The sequence below is a fragment of the Aphelocoma coerulescens genome, chromosome 5, assembly GCF_041296385.1.
Source record: "Aphelocoma coerulescens isolate FSJ_1873_10779 chromosome 5, UR_Acoe_1.0, whole genome shotgun sequence".
Lineage (NCBI taxonomy): Eukaryota > Metazoa > Chordata > Aves > Passeriformes > Corvidae > Aphelocoma > Aphelocoma coerulescens.
In genome coordinates, this window is record NC_091019.1 from 31,738,219 (window position 1) to 31,754,030 (window position 15,812).

The following is a 15,812-nucleotide window of genomic DNA, read 5'->3' on the forward strand; positions in this document are numbered from 1 at the left end:
AATAATAAGAAGGCATCAGAGGTGCTAATACAAGTACTAGCAAGAAAGAAAGGGGGAAAAAACTAAAATGAAACAAGGGGGAATTTCTAAGCACATTTTGCTGATTCAGTATAATGGTAGCAGCAGAATTCATTGCCTCATTGTCTAAAGGAGGCTATAGGCGGGGGACTCCTAAGGGAAAGCATTTTTGTCAAAATGCAGACCTGGCCTTTTGGGTGATAAACTGTATATCCAGTAGAAGAGGTGATGGGAACACTTGACCGAAGAGCGCAGAGCTTGCCTTGTGAATACAACTGTCTCTCAATCAAGGGGCCTGCTGAGCCTTCACAGGCACTTTGAGAAGCTGAAAGGATAGCACAGATTTTCATCTAGGGAGCTGAGACTGCTTCTGGCAGGAGGATGCTCGTTTTTCCCCAGCCATTTCGGTGATGCTGTGTCTAATGAAATCATACTAACACTGCACAATGCAGTCAGAGAAAACAATAGGTAGAATATACTGATAGTTTTGCTCAACAGTTCTCAAATCTCAACGGCTAAAACTGAGAGTGTGCAGGTCCCAAGTGGGGAGAAAGGATGTGGAAGAAAGACTGTTTCCAAGGTGTGTGGAGCAGCTGAGGGATGCCTGTTCCCACAGCTGGTACAGATCTACTCCTGGAAGGGGAAGAGGGAGGAAGGGAAAGAAAATCTTTAGCAGAAAGCATTTGTCTCACAGAAGCTGGAGATACCCTTTGGAGAGCCCTTCTCTTCTGATGGACAAGGGCTATCCCAAGAATAGCGTGAATTAATGGAAAATAAATACAATTGATCAATTACTATTGAAACAACTTATTTCTGTAACTTGTTTGCCCTAGTGCTTCCTGACTTATTTGCTCCTTGTTACTTCCCTCATCCTCTCTGAAAGTGCCCTTGTGCTATGCTGAAAAACTGGCAGGTGGTGCCACTGTCAGGCTTGACTGTTGAAAGGAGCATGCCAAGACGTCATCTCCTGTACCCTGATCTGCCACACTGTCACCTAAACTGTCCCGAGAGCAGGGTCCAGTTTGAAAATTGACTTGATAATAACAGCATCTCCTTACACAGCAAATTTGTTCCTAGCACTTGTATTCAGTGTTTTAATGGGACTTTCAAGGCTGCACAGGGTTTTTTCAGGCAATTGTTCAAGTCAGGTCATCCATGTTCATTCCTCCTCACTAGTCCCCACCCCTGCAAAGCCAGTCGACCCATCATCCCCTCTACTTCCCTCCTACCTGCTCTGCAATGCTCCACATCCAGGCTGCACCACTCTCCACACGAAGTCCTGGGACCCTCAATCAATATTGCCAATATTCAAATCAATATTCAAAGTCATCACAGGACCAAACACCTCCTCACAAGATTTGACGATCACAACCATGATTTTCATTCTTTATAATTATTAATAATTATTTAGAAATACAAGGTTCTTCACCCAGAGGGTGGCTGGGCACTGGAACAGGCTCCTTGGGGAAGTGGTCACAGCACTAAACCTGACAGAGCTCAAGAAGCATTTGGTCAGTGCTCTCAGGCACAGGGTGTGATTGTTAAGGCTCTCCTGTGCAGGGCCAGGGGTTGGACTTGATGATCCTGATGGGTCCCCTCCAACTCAGTATATTCTATGATTCTGTAATTTGATTGTTCTCATTTTATTTGCTTTTCTCCTGGTTATTATTTTGCACAGGTTTTGATAGCAACATTTTCTTCTCCAACTTGGGAGCAATTAAAAAAAGAAAAAAAAGAAAGCCCTTTAAAACCAGGAAAATTATTACTGTCTCAGTATATTAAGGTCATTGTAAGTAAATCCAGTACAATGACTTTTTTTGTTAAAGTAGAAGTATATGTTCTTAATTAAAAAGATCCAAAACGCCAAAACATAAATATAAATGTGCTCATTTCAATCATACAATGTATTGCAGGATTTCAGGGAGGCTCTGAATATTTTCTGTTTAATTTGATAAATTTTCATTGTAATTGCTAAACTTCATGAGCCAACAGGAACTTACATTGGGCCTCTCACCACTTAATTTACCTAGTTTAGCACACGCATGCTAACTGCAGGTGCAGGCACTGCAAAGCACATTTCATAGGGTAACCCTGTTTTACTTTGTTTAAATTAAAATTCCTCTATTATTTTTTAGAAGCAACCAGCTGTTATCATGTTCCTCATGTTCAACACAGTTTTGCTTTAAAAGTGATGTCACTGAAGAGCATGACTATCCCTACCTTCACCCCAGTGACCACCCTGCAAATGTGCATAACTTACAAGTACCTAAGTAAATGAGCCGTCATACTCAATTAAATTTGATCTTGTTCTTCAACTATTCATACTTTTCTGCCAAAACTAAATATCTGCAAGTCAAATTGTGCTTTGATTTGCTTCTTAGAAATCCACTCCTTAAAATACTGCCTTCAGTAGTGCAGGTACAACCCCAGTACTTCTCTAAGTAAGTGGGAGCAGGAACTGGCCCTACAACCCCAGTATGAACAGAGACGTGAACACCACGTGCAACAAATGCCAACAACTCCTTCCCCAGAGCTGTGCCAGACTAACAAGAGATGAGCACTGAGAGTTCAGCCAAAAAGGGAAATAAGGGTATTTTCAAATTAAAATAGGAATGATTTTTCTAAAAGTAAACCCTAGGGTAGTGAAGGGGTGGGAAACAAGTCCTGCAAGGGTTTTTTTTCTTTTGCTTCTTCTCTTTTGCAGTATTACAGGTCCTCATGTTCCACCTATTTTTGCTCAGTGGCAGAAGAGCGAGTACAGAAGTGTCAGCAGCCAGCAAATAGGCAGCACAGCTGGGCAAGGAGGGAAAAGGATTGATGCACAGAAAGGGGATGAAGTCTTTGCAGTTTGCTGCCTGCTCTGTTTCTAGAAATGCCAAACTGGAGATGAGGCAAGAATGAGAAATCATCAAAATGGGACACTCACCTTTCTGCTACTTTGGACATCTTTAAACAATGTCTCTCTATCTGCATGTTCAGAAAAGTTATCTGAGGAGAGAGATGACAAGGACATTAACAATCCATGAGTTCTACAGCACGCATTGACAATATCCCAACACGCTATTGATTTCTCTTTCCAAACAGCTTGAAAGTAACTCAGAAGGAAATGGGACCCTTCCCTAGGTATCAGAAGCTTATTAACTGCTTCTAATAGGAGTCTCCATTTCCAAAGGCTAAGCCCTAGGGGAAGCTTCAGAAGACATAATTAAAGTAGGAAAGACACATATTTAGGGCCAAAGTTCCTAGACTACTCAGGGTGCAATATGATCTCCTTTTTACAACCACATTCTGCTCTCCCATTTCTCTGACTAACCAGCATCGCAAGACCTGTAACAGTTTTACAGCACACTTTCATTCTGCTATGAACCAGTTCTTCAGCCTATGATAAAAAAGCTCAAGAAATGTAGCATCCAGGTTTAGTTCAGAAGACCACCCAAAAAATGATTGCCTAAGAAAAAGGCTTAAAGCTGCCTTTAGTAAAACGCTGACCTAGTGATTCCTGTTTGTCTTTCAGTGAGGGGTGCTTGTTGCAGCGAAGTAATTTTGAGGGAGAGCTCTTCATGCCAGGGCAAGGATATGTGAGCTGGTTGGTCATTCCTTGGTGTGATTGTGCAAAAAACTTTTTCCTAGTTTCCTAAAGGCTCTGACTGTACAGTCTAACATTCACGCACTGAACAATGCCTTTCCTCAGCACTCGTCCCCAGCCTGTGCATAGCTACGCTGGCCTTTGCCAATGCCCACTTTTCAGACATCCTCAGTGAACTGGAAGTTAACCTGTCTACTGGTCCACAGAGTAACAGCAGATTCAAATGTCAGTGTTACTCATAATACGGATCACCATACAACTGCACTGCTCAATGAATACTTACTAACACTTTACATTAGGCAGCATCAAGGAGAAGTATGTGAGGATCAAGAACAGGTAAAACATACAATTTTTTTGCTGGTATCTCAATAACTTCATATGCTTTTTTCTGGCAGCAGTTCTCAGAAGAGCTGCCATACAGCCACCTACTTACTTGCTTCCGGAAATCCTCTTTTGTTGTTTTGCGCACCGGTTGGGAGGGCAGGTGTACAGGGCTTTGGGGCTGAGACTCCTCCGTAACCCCATATACTGACTGTGGGGAACCAAGGAACAAACAGATGGGATTGCAGCATTTTTCTGTCACGCAGTGAGGAACAGTGAGGTTCTCAAAGCAGTAAGATAACAAGCCAGCAATTTCCTACTGTTTATACCCACACAGGTCAATAATCATTTGGCCCTTAGCAAAATTTACAGATCAGACTGTGCTTGCTGATGCCTGCGCTTGGAAGGCCTATAGGCATGTTAAGAGAGGAGTTTGTTTTAAATGTTAAAATGCACCTGATAATTTTTAGGAGCTCTGAAGGCTGTGTTCATTAACACTTGCAGAATAAACACTGGGAACTGTCACTGGGGTGAACCAAGTGGCAAAAGAAAAACTAGAACCCAATTGTATGCCTCTGTCTTTCACTTGGTTTAATTTCTTGATGCAAAACTACATATTGAAGAAAGTACTTAACCAGGTTAAGTCAAAGGGTCAAGTTCATGTGAACTTCTCTAAACAAAAACCTGCAGACTGACTTGTAGCCATTCATCTTCAGGACAGACATCTGCACTGAAAGTAATATCATTTGCCTTTTCATTTAGTGCTTTTGCTTTTCAGTAAAATGTCTAATAGACATGTGAACAGCTCTGCTGCAATTTAACTTCCTATGGAAGTTCAGAAGTTCAGTGCCCCGTCCAAAAAGGTAACAAGTGATGAGACGAGAAGAAACAGCCTGAAGCTGCACCAAGAGAGGTTTAGACTGGATATTAGGAAAATTTCTTCTCTGAAACGGTTATCAAGAAATGGAACAATGCTGCTCAGGGATGTTTTTGAGTGACCATCCTTGAAGGTTTTATCTCAAAGACAGGAACATGGTTTAGTGGAGGACTTGGTTAGGTTAAGGTTTTGAGTCACTGATCTTAATGGTTTTCTTCAATCTAAACACTTCTATGACTTCATATACACAGAAGAGCTTTGACTTGCTGAAGTCAAAGTCATCCAAGTTGCTAATGATCCAGCCTTTAAAATGATTAAGGCAGGTAAACATCTTATTATCTGTGCCTAGATAAGTTCTTACATGGGGACCTAGGTATTTTTTCCAATTCCTTTTAATTTTATGGGAGTGCAGAGCCATCAGACATTTGGGACACAGAGCTCCTTAATGCCCCTCTCGGCTCTACCCAGTGATACCCAGTCAGTATCACTTTGCTGGTAAAATGGAAATAATAAATTCACCAAGGAGAACAAAACAGAACTCATACTATCAAAACACTTCTTTTTTTGTTCCTATTGGGTAAATCTCATATACTGTATGTGTCAAGTATGATTTACATTAAAAGAAAACAAAACCAGTGAACCAAGCCAACCCCAAACAAGCAAAAACCAAAACCAGGAACTCAAACTGACCTTTTTCACTTTTTGTGGGTTTTTCATACGGCGACACTTTCTGATGTCCATTTCTGTGGTGTTCACACAGCCTGGCTGAAAAGAAATGATAATCATGTTACTCCTCTGTTTAGAATCTTCATCCTACCTTACCTTTATAAAATATACAATTAGATCTTGTCCAAAACTCTTTCTTGAGATTTGTGTTCCATAAATTACTCTTGCTAAACAAGATACTGCATATACCCAAGGATGCCATGCCAGCATTCAATCCACTTACTGCTAACTTTGGCACCAAAAGGAAATTGCTAACAGGGGGGAGCATTTTCTAGGAAGTCTGAGCCAAACTGAGTAAGCTGCTTTTCTTTCACAAGCCCAGTAAATAATTTTCCAAAGTTCATATTTGTCACATATTTCCAAATCAATAGTTCCATAGGTGCACAAGCCCAGAATGTTTCAAATAATCTTGTAGACACTTGGTGCATTTTGAACTGCAAGGAAAATCCATGTGGTCACTGTAAAGGCAATGTCTTTGTACATAAAACATTTACTAGTAATGAAACTTTTCCTGTCAAAACCTGGAAAGTCTCATCATTCAAAAATAGTTTTACCACAGGCCTGTGCACATCCCAGAAAGCTCTTTCCTGGCTGTCCAAGATCTTTCTTTCCGTTTTATCCTTTTTCCTGTCGATTCTGAAAACAAAAGCATAAGTGAGTATGTACAAGTCATGCTTTCTTCTTTGATATAGTTCCTAGCTGTGGTTTTCAACCCCAAGACAGAAAGTTTCAGAAATCAACTTTTTTTGGACAGAGATGTCACACTCGCACTTGCAAGGGCACATGCCATGAACAAATTATCACTGATGTTTACTCCAACATGGGTCAAAAGAGATTTTCCTAATAACGTGGAAAATTTAACAGCTGTTTTTCATCTGGTGAGGAAAACTTTTCCTGGTACCCTGTTCCCATACTCTGATTGGTTTGACAGGCTGGAAAAGTTTGTAGTTTTGTCTGTGTCAGGAGACCCACCAGGACTTGTTTGCTCTAGGTGACGCTCCTGGCTGGTACTGGACTGAGGTCCTCATCAGGAGACCTCATTGCACCCCATTACCCCAGCAGCACCACTGGCATGAATACAGATTGCAAAGGAGCACCTGTCCCAGACATTCCCAGCAGCACCACTGGCATGAATACAGATTGCAAAGGAGCACCTGTCCCAGACATTCCCAGCAGCAACAGCATGGGCAGCACTTGTGGCCACTCCTCCTTAGAGCTTTCAACCCAAAGACTGGCTCTGCCTGTGTGCCCCCATGCTGGCAGAGCAAAGGGTGACAGCACACGTGACCAGAACTGAGCTTGCTGCCTGGCCCCTACAAACCAGCACCCACCCAAGAGAGACGCGACTGGGATGGGACAACAGGAACTCAGTAATTCCAGCCCTGATGCAGCCAGTGAACCAACTCACTCAAAGGACACAGCCCAAAGGCCAGCAGAGGTTGTTCAAAGCAACTCCTGGCAGCAGTGAGCAAGTGACATCTGGCACCTCACCCAGCCTTACACATGAGCACAAAGCACCAGCTTGCAAGATATACCTGCATAGGGACTGGAGGAGGCACATGGAAGGAGGAACAGCCTCCACTTCCAGAGCAGGATTGAATAAAGCTCAGTGTCCCTGTGCTGGGTTCCCACATTACTGTCACCAGGAAAATCAAAGCAGAGAGGAAAAAAACCCAATCCAACTGTGATTTCTGATCACCAGGTTCTCTCCCACCTGTTTTTGTTTTTGAGGAGCAGGGACCCTTGGCTAAGTCTGTGCTAGAAATGTACTGAGAGGATAGGAAGCAGGGGACTGAAACTGAAGTTTCTGAACACCCCTCCCCACAAAAAGAACAAATTCTCCACAGTTTGACATCACTTGCTGAATCTCCCTCTTGCAAGGCTGAGACGAGAAATAAGCTCTGGCACAAGCTCTGTCCCCACACAAAGACAGAGCAGCTGCTGTACTGCGCTGAGGACACCCAGCCCAAAACTACCTTTCTGAGTGAGTCCTTCACACCTGGCCAAAGGGGAAGGTAAAGCCTATTCCAATCTTACATCACACAGCACACACAAATTGGAAGCCTCTCTAGAGGCTACATGAATTCTCTTCATCAACACTTTGTGCTCAACCCAGATTGTCAGCTCCTGTCTCCAAACTTACTGATAACTCAGTATTTCGCATTTTAAACTATGAAGACCCAAAGCAGCTAGATGCTCGCTGCAGTTTTTGAGAAATGTGGGTATAGCAATGGAAATCCTGTGTGCAAACAAAAATGTGGAAAGCAAAGCAAAACTTGGTAAGCAGGAGGAATGTTTTCAGGTATCACCCTCCCCCCCCCGACCCCCCCTCCCTTTTTAGTTAACTTAAACTTTTAGTTACTGTGAATTACAATGTGAATTCCGCCCCTGCCTTTCTGGAAACCCGAAGACTGAACCATCACGTGAACTGTGAACCAAGAAGCTAAAACTAGCCAGCAAAAAAAGTTGATAGTGCTTATGCATGCTTAGGGTTCAAAGAAAACAGAATGGAGAAAAGATGAATAACCAACAATGACCACAATGAGTCTGATATTTACATTTCTTTCTTAGATAATAATTATATGTTTTAGACAGAATGCAGACTTTTGTTTTGGCTTACACTTTTTTTTAATCTTGGCAATAGCTTTTAAGTAACTGAAAGTACAATTGCTATCCTAAGTTCTAATTTTCGCTTCCAAACAGAGCACTGCTATTCTGGTTGGAAAAATTACCTTGTAATTTAAAAGATAATTACCATATATTTAAATTGCATATAATTTCAATGTTACTAAGCAAAGAATTCATCAAAATTCCAACGGGTTAATCAATGATAGACATATACCTCAAGCCACACCTTCAAGAAATTATATTCCTTAACATTTTAGCATCTAATATTGAAAGAGCAAATTCCTTCCAGTGGAACAGTTTCAGTACTGGTGTTCTCATGTGTCACCTTCAGCAACCCTTCCATTTTATAGGTGACAATGACATGCACAAAATGGACACTCAGAGTTCTAGGTATTAGTTTGTAGACAACAGTACACAGACCCTGGACCATACCCATTTACCAGCAGCAATGAAAACACAAAACATTACGAGGCTTCATACTGCTCTCATAAGGGAAGATGAGAAGAAATACCTGTTGTAAATACCACCCTTATAATGACATTGAAGTGACACTATTTTTAGACTCAGAAATACTCTGCAAGCATAGAATAACACAGATGACAAAATTCTGTTCTTTCCATTCATACAAAACAAAAATACTACACAAATGTAGAAGCAAAATGGGCTTGTGAATTACCCAGAGTCCCATGGCAAATACAGGCTTAGGAGCTCCTGACCCACATTTCCATGTATAGATAATTAAACCCATCTTTCAGTTTCTGGCACACACCTTCAGAATTGGCTCTCTCCTGTTTCTAGTCTGCCAGTGATTAAAATTCACCAACACCTTCTGAGCTTAGTCACAGTAAAGATTTTGACAAAGAAGTTTTATCTGTACAGAATCCCCTTCCCTTCACAGCTCTAAATACTGGTGCAATTCAGTGCTCCAGGATTACTCACTTCACTTGGGCCTCTGCTTGCATGAAGATGAATTCCCACTTTCTTGCAAACGCTCTCTGAAGTCTTGCTAAGTTTTCCTGTTGAAAGATTAAAATATTAAGAACAACTAATTTCTGTAATTACAACAATTGCTTGAGAGCACATTTAGCATGGTAGGTATTTATTTTATTCTTTTTTTTTTTTTTAAGCTGAGAAACTAAAGACATGGAAGTCAGTGTTGGTTTCAGGTGAACTGTATTGCAGGCAAAGCAAGGCTGTTACACATCTTTTTGGGCTGCAACCCAAAGGGCCCTGTCAGGGATAAGTAATGGAGTGTGATGAAGACAGCTTGAGCTCTACTATGAAAAAAATTATGGACTTGTTCCCAAAAGATAACACTGAGAAGCTTTGTGAAGCTGATGACTTTCATTTCTGATAGCAGATGGCTGCCAGCTGCACGTTTCCCTCTCATCCTCACTTTCCCTTCCTCTCTGCACTGTTCTCTTCTCTTCTCTTCAGGCTTTTGTGAAGGTGCAAAGCCAGAGCGTCCCCTGCTTTGCTCAGTCCTGGTCACTGCTGGGAGCATTATGCAGCTGCACAGTTCTGAAAGCTGGGGATTGCCAGGATGATTCACAAAAGGAAATAGCTTGTTTTCCTGAACAATGAACACAGTTACTGCAAAGAATGGCTCCAGATGCAGTTTTGCTCTACATCTGAAGTAAGAGCTCTGGTCCAGACCCGTTACAGAGAGTGTAGTGATCTGAACATTTGGATGGGGATATGGCTTCATCACAGCTCAAGGTTAAACTCAGAACATGGCCAGAATTTCAGGCTTAAATGGCACCCCAAAGTTACATGTCCACTCCCTCCTCAGGAATGGAGACCTGCGAGACAATTAACAGGATGCTCTTCTCCATTACAGCTGGTGTAACTCTTCAAATTTACACTGAAAACAAACACTTGTAGTTTTACTGGTTTTTTTATACTTATCACCTTTATTTCAAGAAACTTACTTGAGGCACATGCCTTTCAATGCAAGAAGAAATCCTCCTATTATTTACTTTAAACTCTTGTATAACACAAGGCATAAAGCTTGGCCCTGCTACCACCAAGTCCATGTAATGGTTTCAGTCTGTACACATGGAGGAAAACAGTTAAACAAATGATTTACAGCTGTACAGAACTGTGATGATTTCCTTAAATGTGGCCACAAGGAAGAACAACTTGTAATTATCTGTAACAGAATTTTTTTTTCATTATTTTTATTTTGTTTTAAATTACGTTCACATGTGCCCTCTGGGGTAAATATGCTAAGGCCAATGAAATATCACCAACTGAAGCTATATTTGAATTGTGCTTATGTTTGATCAATTATAGAAAAACCTGAATCCAACTATACAAGCTTAATCATATCATCAAGACTCCTGCTCTACTCAGTATAAATGGGGGCTGGGGGATTGTCTGTGAATGCTGCAAGCAGAACCTAAAAATGAGATGTCCCCTGACATGCTTTGTAGAGAGCCTCTTTTAAAGCTCCAGGTCATGCTGATACCTATGGTATCATGTATCATAGGTATCATGCTGATACCTATGGAGAAGCATTCTCCAGCTCTATCTCCAAAACTGTGAGAAGGGCTCCTTCTCACTCCTGCAAGCCTGTTTCTCTCACTTGTGCTGAGCTTACATCCCTTATTGGATCTGCTTCAGCTCCCATAATGCTTAGGAGGAGTTGGTGCCATTCTTATCTGAATGCCTCTAATTAAGAGAACAAAGTTTGAATGCAGAAGTAACTTCTAATTGTGCAATGCAATATTCACAAGAAAAATGAGAGACTGCCAAGATCTAATTATTTACCATCACTGGAGCATTGCTACTCTCAGTAGGCAACAATGTGCAAAAGTACTTAGCCATAGCCTCACTGCATGTGTGTGGGAGTATGTGCACCGCTGAACAGCCTTTTGTTGCTTTATGATAGATCTTTGGAGTACTTACAGTTAATTGGTTGGATGTGAGCAATTTTAATGGTTTTAATAATGAAATCAACAATATACAGAAGAGAAAACTCAGCAAAAGGACATGTACATGCATGCAGATTATTATATTCCTTCCTTTGTGCCTGTTTGAGATTAGAACTCTTGGAAAGTCTGAATGCACTTCCCGGGTAGACTAGATAAGAGGCAATTTTTGCATGCTCTGCACTGAAAGGACAGAATGGCATGAACATATCTCTCCACATGCACAGATGTTCCAAAATGGGGAAGGTGAGGGAGAAGGAAAACTTCCCATCTTGGAAGAAAAAATCCCACTCTAAAATATTTGTGATTATATGCAATATAAATGTTTTCATTGTAACAAACATGACCACAGAAATCCACTAGAACCAACTCTGTAAACAAACCCTCCAACTAAAAACTCCATGTATAGAATTCTGCTATTACACTGTTGAACAAGTAAACAGAAGAAAGTCAATATGACAGAAAAGCTTAGCTGCTCAGAGTGCTACACTGCTGGTATTCAAAGAAATACACAGCCCTGCCCCTCCTGCCTCCATCTTCCTACTCCTCTCCACCCCGATGTCTGACACCAAAGTTTGGGATATTTTTATTGACAGTAATTCCATATCAGAAAATATGCTCTGAATAAAGTTCAGTGATATTTTTCATATGGCATATTGAAAACATTCCAAGTCTAATATCTGAGAACTTTTGTAACTAGATGTCTCATCAACAATTTAATTGCCCAATGGCACACCTGAAAATCCATCATTTCCCTGTGCTGAAATCTGCTATACAAGCCAGGATTTCCTATCTGAAAACAGGACACCAAGCTGAACTTCTGTGTAATTCGCCCCATGAAGGGCTCATTATACAGCAGGTGCATTAACATGGGACACTGCAAAGCCAGGGACATTCATCAATCACGGTCCTGATGTTGTCTCCACATCAACCTTCACACAGTTCTGCCAACTAAGAAAAAGATATGGTAAAGGCTGTCCCCAATGCACAAAATGGCAGCATTCAGTTGGCAAGCAAAGCTATCCTTGCACCCCCCAGCTTTAAACTCTAGCAGCAGTGTACCTACGGCTTCATAATCCGCCAGCTCCAGCCTAGCTTTGTTCTGCATGGTCCGTTTGCAAAGATAGATGGCTAAAGGGAGAAACAGAATGGAAAACAATTACAGACAGATTATTAGCACTAGATCCTAAAAAAAAAAAAAAAGGAAAAAAAGTAGTCCATAGACAGCTCGTTTTCATCGGAAACCAACATGAGTCAAGGAATGAGAGGGCTGAACACCCAGCTGACATTGCTTACAGCTCATCTCAGAGGCCCTAAACATCTGGGACATCTCATTTAAAAGTACTGAGAGCAGATGCCAGGACCTAACAAGAAGTCCAAGAAAGGCACAATTGCTTCTGGATATAGCATTAGCAACCTGTTCCCTTAAGCAGGTTGGGAATATGCATGCTGAAGTGACCATCCCTGCATTTATTTTCTGCTAAGAAAAAATAAAAATAAATCAGGATATTGATGTGAAAAAAGAAATATGGGCCAGATCTTAAAGGTATGATCTGAGCCTTTTTTAATATGCTCCATCTACTTATTCGTACATACTTCAAATGGTTAAGAGAAGCCCTGTCGCATTTCGCTATAGGCACAGACTGCTGAAACTGATGTGGTTTGCGATTCTGAGATTCAAGATGAGCCCAGTGCACACCACCAAACCAGGCCCAGGATGCCTCCTGGGAAAGCCCCACCTGGATCTGCTAAGCTCATCCCATTTTCCATCCCATTACAGGCTGAAACACAAGGTCCACAGCACACTCTGGGTACAGTCAGGTCTGAAAATAATAGAGGCCCAGTGCTACTCATGAAATTCTATTCTACACTGTTTCTGTAATTTTAACATTCATATAATGAGCCAGTTTTATGCATTGTAACCAGAGCAGACCAGTTCATTTATATTTACACATCTCAAGGGCAGTTTCCTCTGTAAGGCACTTACGACCCCAAATGAAGTGAGTCAGTTGTCTCACAGTGTTTTTTCATGCAAGGCAGTGACCTGCCATTAGCAAGTTAGTTCCTCTCCTGTAAGTGGACACATGCAAATAAAAAAAAGTATGAAGTGCTGCTGGGATTTCAGTTTTATTTGGGTCTACTGCTGGTTTGGGATTAATTCCTGGGAAGACTCCATCTGTACAGGCCTCTGCTATGCAAAGTCTGATTATAAGCATATGTTAGAGGTTTCTGGGACAGATGAAAATCTGCCACTACAGGGCTCAGAGCTAATGCAGTTGAAGCTTGTCCAGCTGTGGGTCAGCTCATGGAGGGCTTTATTTTGGGGTGTACTGCTCCACTCAATGCCTCTGCAGCACAATAATCTGACTGCAAAAACCAATTATTTATCTTATACTGCAGGAAAAAGAACAGAATCTCCGTTTTCATATTATTTTTCTGGTATTTACAGAATATATATTAGGCACAGTTCACACAGTGATTTAGGGTGACTGTAAATATGGAATTTTTTTGCATATACAAACAGCATCATGTTTTCTCCTAAGCAGTTCCCTCACTGGGATAAACATGTAAGTCTGTGTTAGCTCCTCTGCAGACGAGGACTGCAAATGAACTATCATGACACACACCATTGCAGGCTACTTCTTTACCCCAGCAAATAATTTCCAGAATCCATAATGATGAGTAATTATTGCACAAGAAGGAAAAAAACCCAAACTGATTATTCAGGGAGGAGTTCTAAACCAATCTTACGTTATGAGATAAAAGGACTTCCAGAAGCCCCCATTTTATGACTGCACACATGGATACGCTTCCTCTTCCAAAGCCACACCAGGATGCAACAATTAATTTTATCATTTAACTGTGAAAGAAGTGCAGTTCTGGAAGAGACAGCAATATTGCATGCAGACAGCTAAAGATAACAACACTGACATATCTTCTTTATGTATTATCCCTGTCTGCAGGCACTCACACGTTTAAAACACCACGTTGCACTTTATTAGCTCATAAACCATGCTCAGTCTTCTCTTTTACCCTATCATCTGGTAATCTTAAAAAAATGGGAAAATAAGTCTGATGTCATGTATCAGAGAACATTTAACTATGGGTTGCTGTTAGTTACGTAATGGTTTATTGATCGGTCAGATGAGTGCCCAGATGAAGTAAATTTTATTGATCGACATAAGAGATTCAGCAACAGATCAGAGGATGTTCTCCCACAAAAGAAATATTGGTATTGTTTAAGATTCCCAAGAACCAGTATTCTGCTTGCCACAAATCCTACTGAAATGAATGGGGCTATGGGAGAATGAAGGTAACAGAAGGCAAAACCCTGGCCCCACTGAGCTCAGTAGCTACAGCTCCAGGGGCTTGAGATGCCCCAGGATTTCAATTCCTGCATTTGAGATGGGCACATATCTGCCCCTGATGCTGCCATCTGACAAGAAACTCTGCACATGAAGGGTGCACTCTACATGAAGGGTGTAGATGTCCAACAGTAATTATTTTAAGGACAATTTTTTGCATCACAAACTAACTTTCTATAGTAAAATAATTATACTCTCACCATAATCTGTGTTTTCTGGTTCCCAGCAGTTTGAAGGCCAAAAGTATGGTGCCTAGGAAAAAACATACACAGTTTTGTAATTTAAGAGATGAAAACCAATTCAGATGCAAAAAAACATTACAAGTACAAAAAGAAGAATCACATAATCTACCAGCCAGTCTCTGCCCTCAGAGAAAACACTGCTACAGATCTCAGTAAAAGTGAGGATGCTTTTCCAGGAAGGTATGACCTTTAATATTCCTCACTGCAGGTAAATAGAGATGCTGTAATGCAAGCACCTCTTGAGGAGGATGTCCAGTATCCTGATGAAATTTCAGGCACTGTTGCCAGCTCATCTGAATGTGGACCTCTTAATTCTTTATCGCCAGAACCTCCTCTTTCCCCAGAGAAATTCAGGAAACCTGAATTTTTATTTTTTTTTAAGAGCATGAGAAACCTCGTGGTCTTATCTATATGCTACATACCCCTTGCTTTTCTGGAGCAGCTACCAGTGTGGTTGGCAGACTACAAAACAATTTCCTTTTTAATTGTAACAGATGGCAGAGGTCAAAACTCAGCTGCTTAGAGTCATTCTGAAAGCAGAAGTCCTGTTAAACTTTGTGCTTTTGTTTTCTATCCAGGTCTGAATATTGCAGTTGCTACAATTAATTACAAGCTATTACTATATGTGACTGTATTTCAGTTTTAACATGAATGAAAAAGAATGTGCTGGTGATCGCAGAAATTACAGAACACTGATCCTTTACTGATTACACATTGCTTTACTGATGTAATGCTATAGATGGGCATAGGACATTTATACACAGACTATTCCTTGCACCGAAGTATAGTGAGAAAACACGGGGGGTTCAAACAGTACAGGGTTCAATGCTCCTCACTGGTATATATCTTATGAATTTCAGAAGCTAAAGAGCTACTGTTAAAGGAGGGATTGATGTTGAGGTAAAAAGAAGCAAGAAGAAAGTAATGGAAAGGAAGCATGATTCTATCAGGTTATTTTTTCAGAAAACAGCTAAGGAGGTGTGTTTCAGGAAATGATAGCAGGCAAAGAATATGCAAAAATTGTAAGAAAAGGGAAAGAAAAGTCAAGCAGGCAATTTGATGATGTGGTTTACACAGGCTTAAAAGAAGGAAAAGAAATTAAATTATATCAGAATG

The 15,812-nt window shown here is 41.0% G+C and overlaps 1 protein-coding gene across 9 annotated transcripts in view; it reads right to left on the reverse strand.

Moving 5' to 3' along the window:
• Positions 1-15,812, reverse strand: part of RGS6 (regulator of G protein signaling 6) — a 297,223-nt gene that overhangs the window by 80,752 nt on the left and 200,659 nt on the right. For 8 of the 9 annotated variants that reach the window (XM_069017516.1, XM_069017520.1, XM_069017514.1 and 5 more), the window contains 7 exons: positions 14,655-14,706; positions 12,156-12,220; positions 9,096-9,172; positions 6,083-6,164; positions 5,493-5,567; positions 4,038-4,136; positions 2,945-3,006 (listed from right to left, as the gene is read on the reverse strand). In XM_069017516.1, coding sequence (XP_068873617.1) covers positions 2,945-3,006; positions 4,038-4,136; positions 5,493-5,567; positions 6,083-6,164; positions 9,096-9,172; positions 12,156-12,220; positions 14,655-14,706 — 512 coding nt within the window. The remainder of the gene's footprint in view (positions 1-2,944; positions 3,007-4,037; positions 4,137-5,492; positions 5,568-6,082; positions 6,165-9,095; positions 9,173-12,155; positions 12,221-14,654; positions 14,707-15,812) is intronic. The other variant, XM_069017522.1, reaches the window with a different exon arrangement.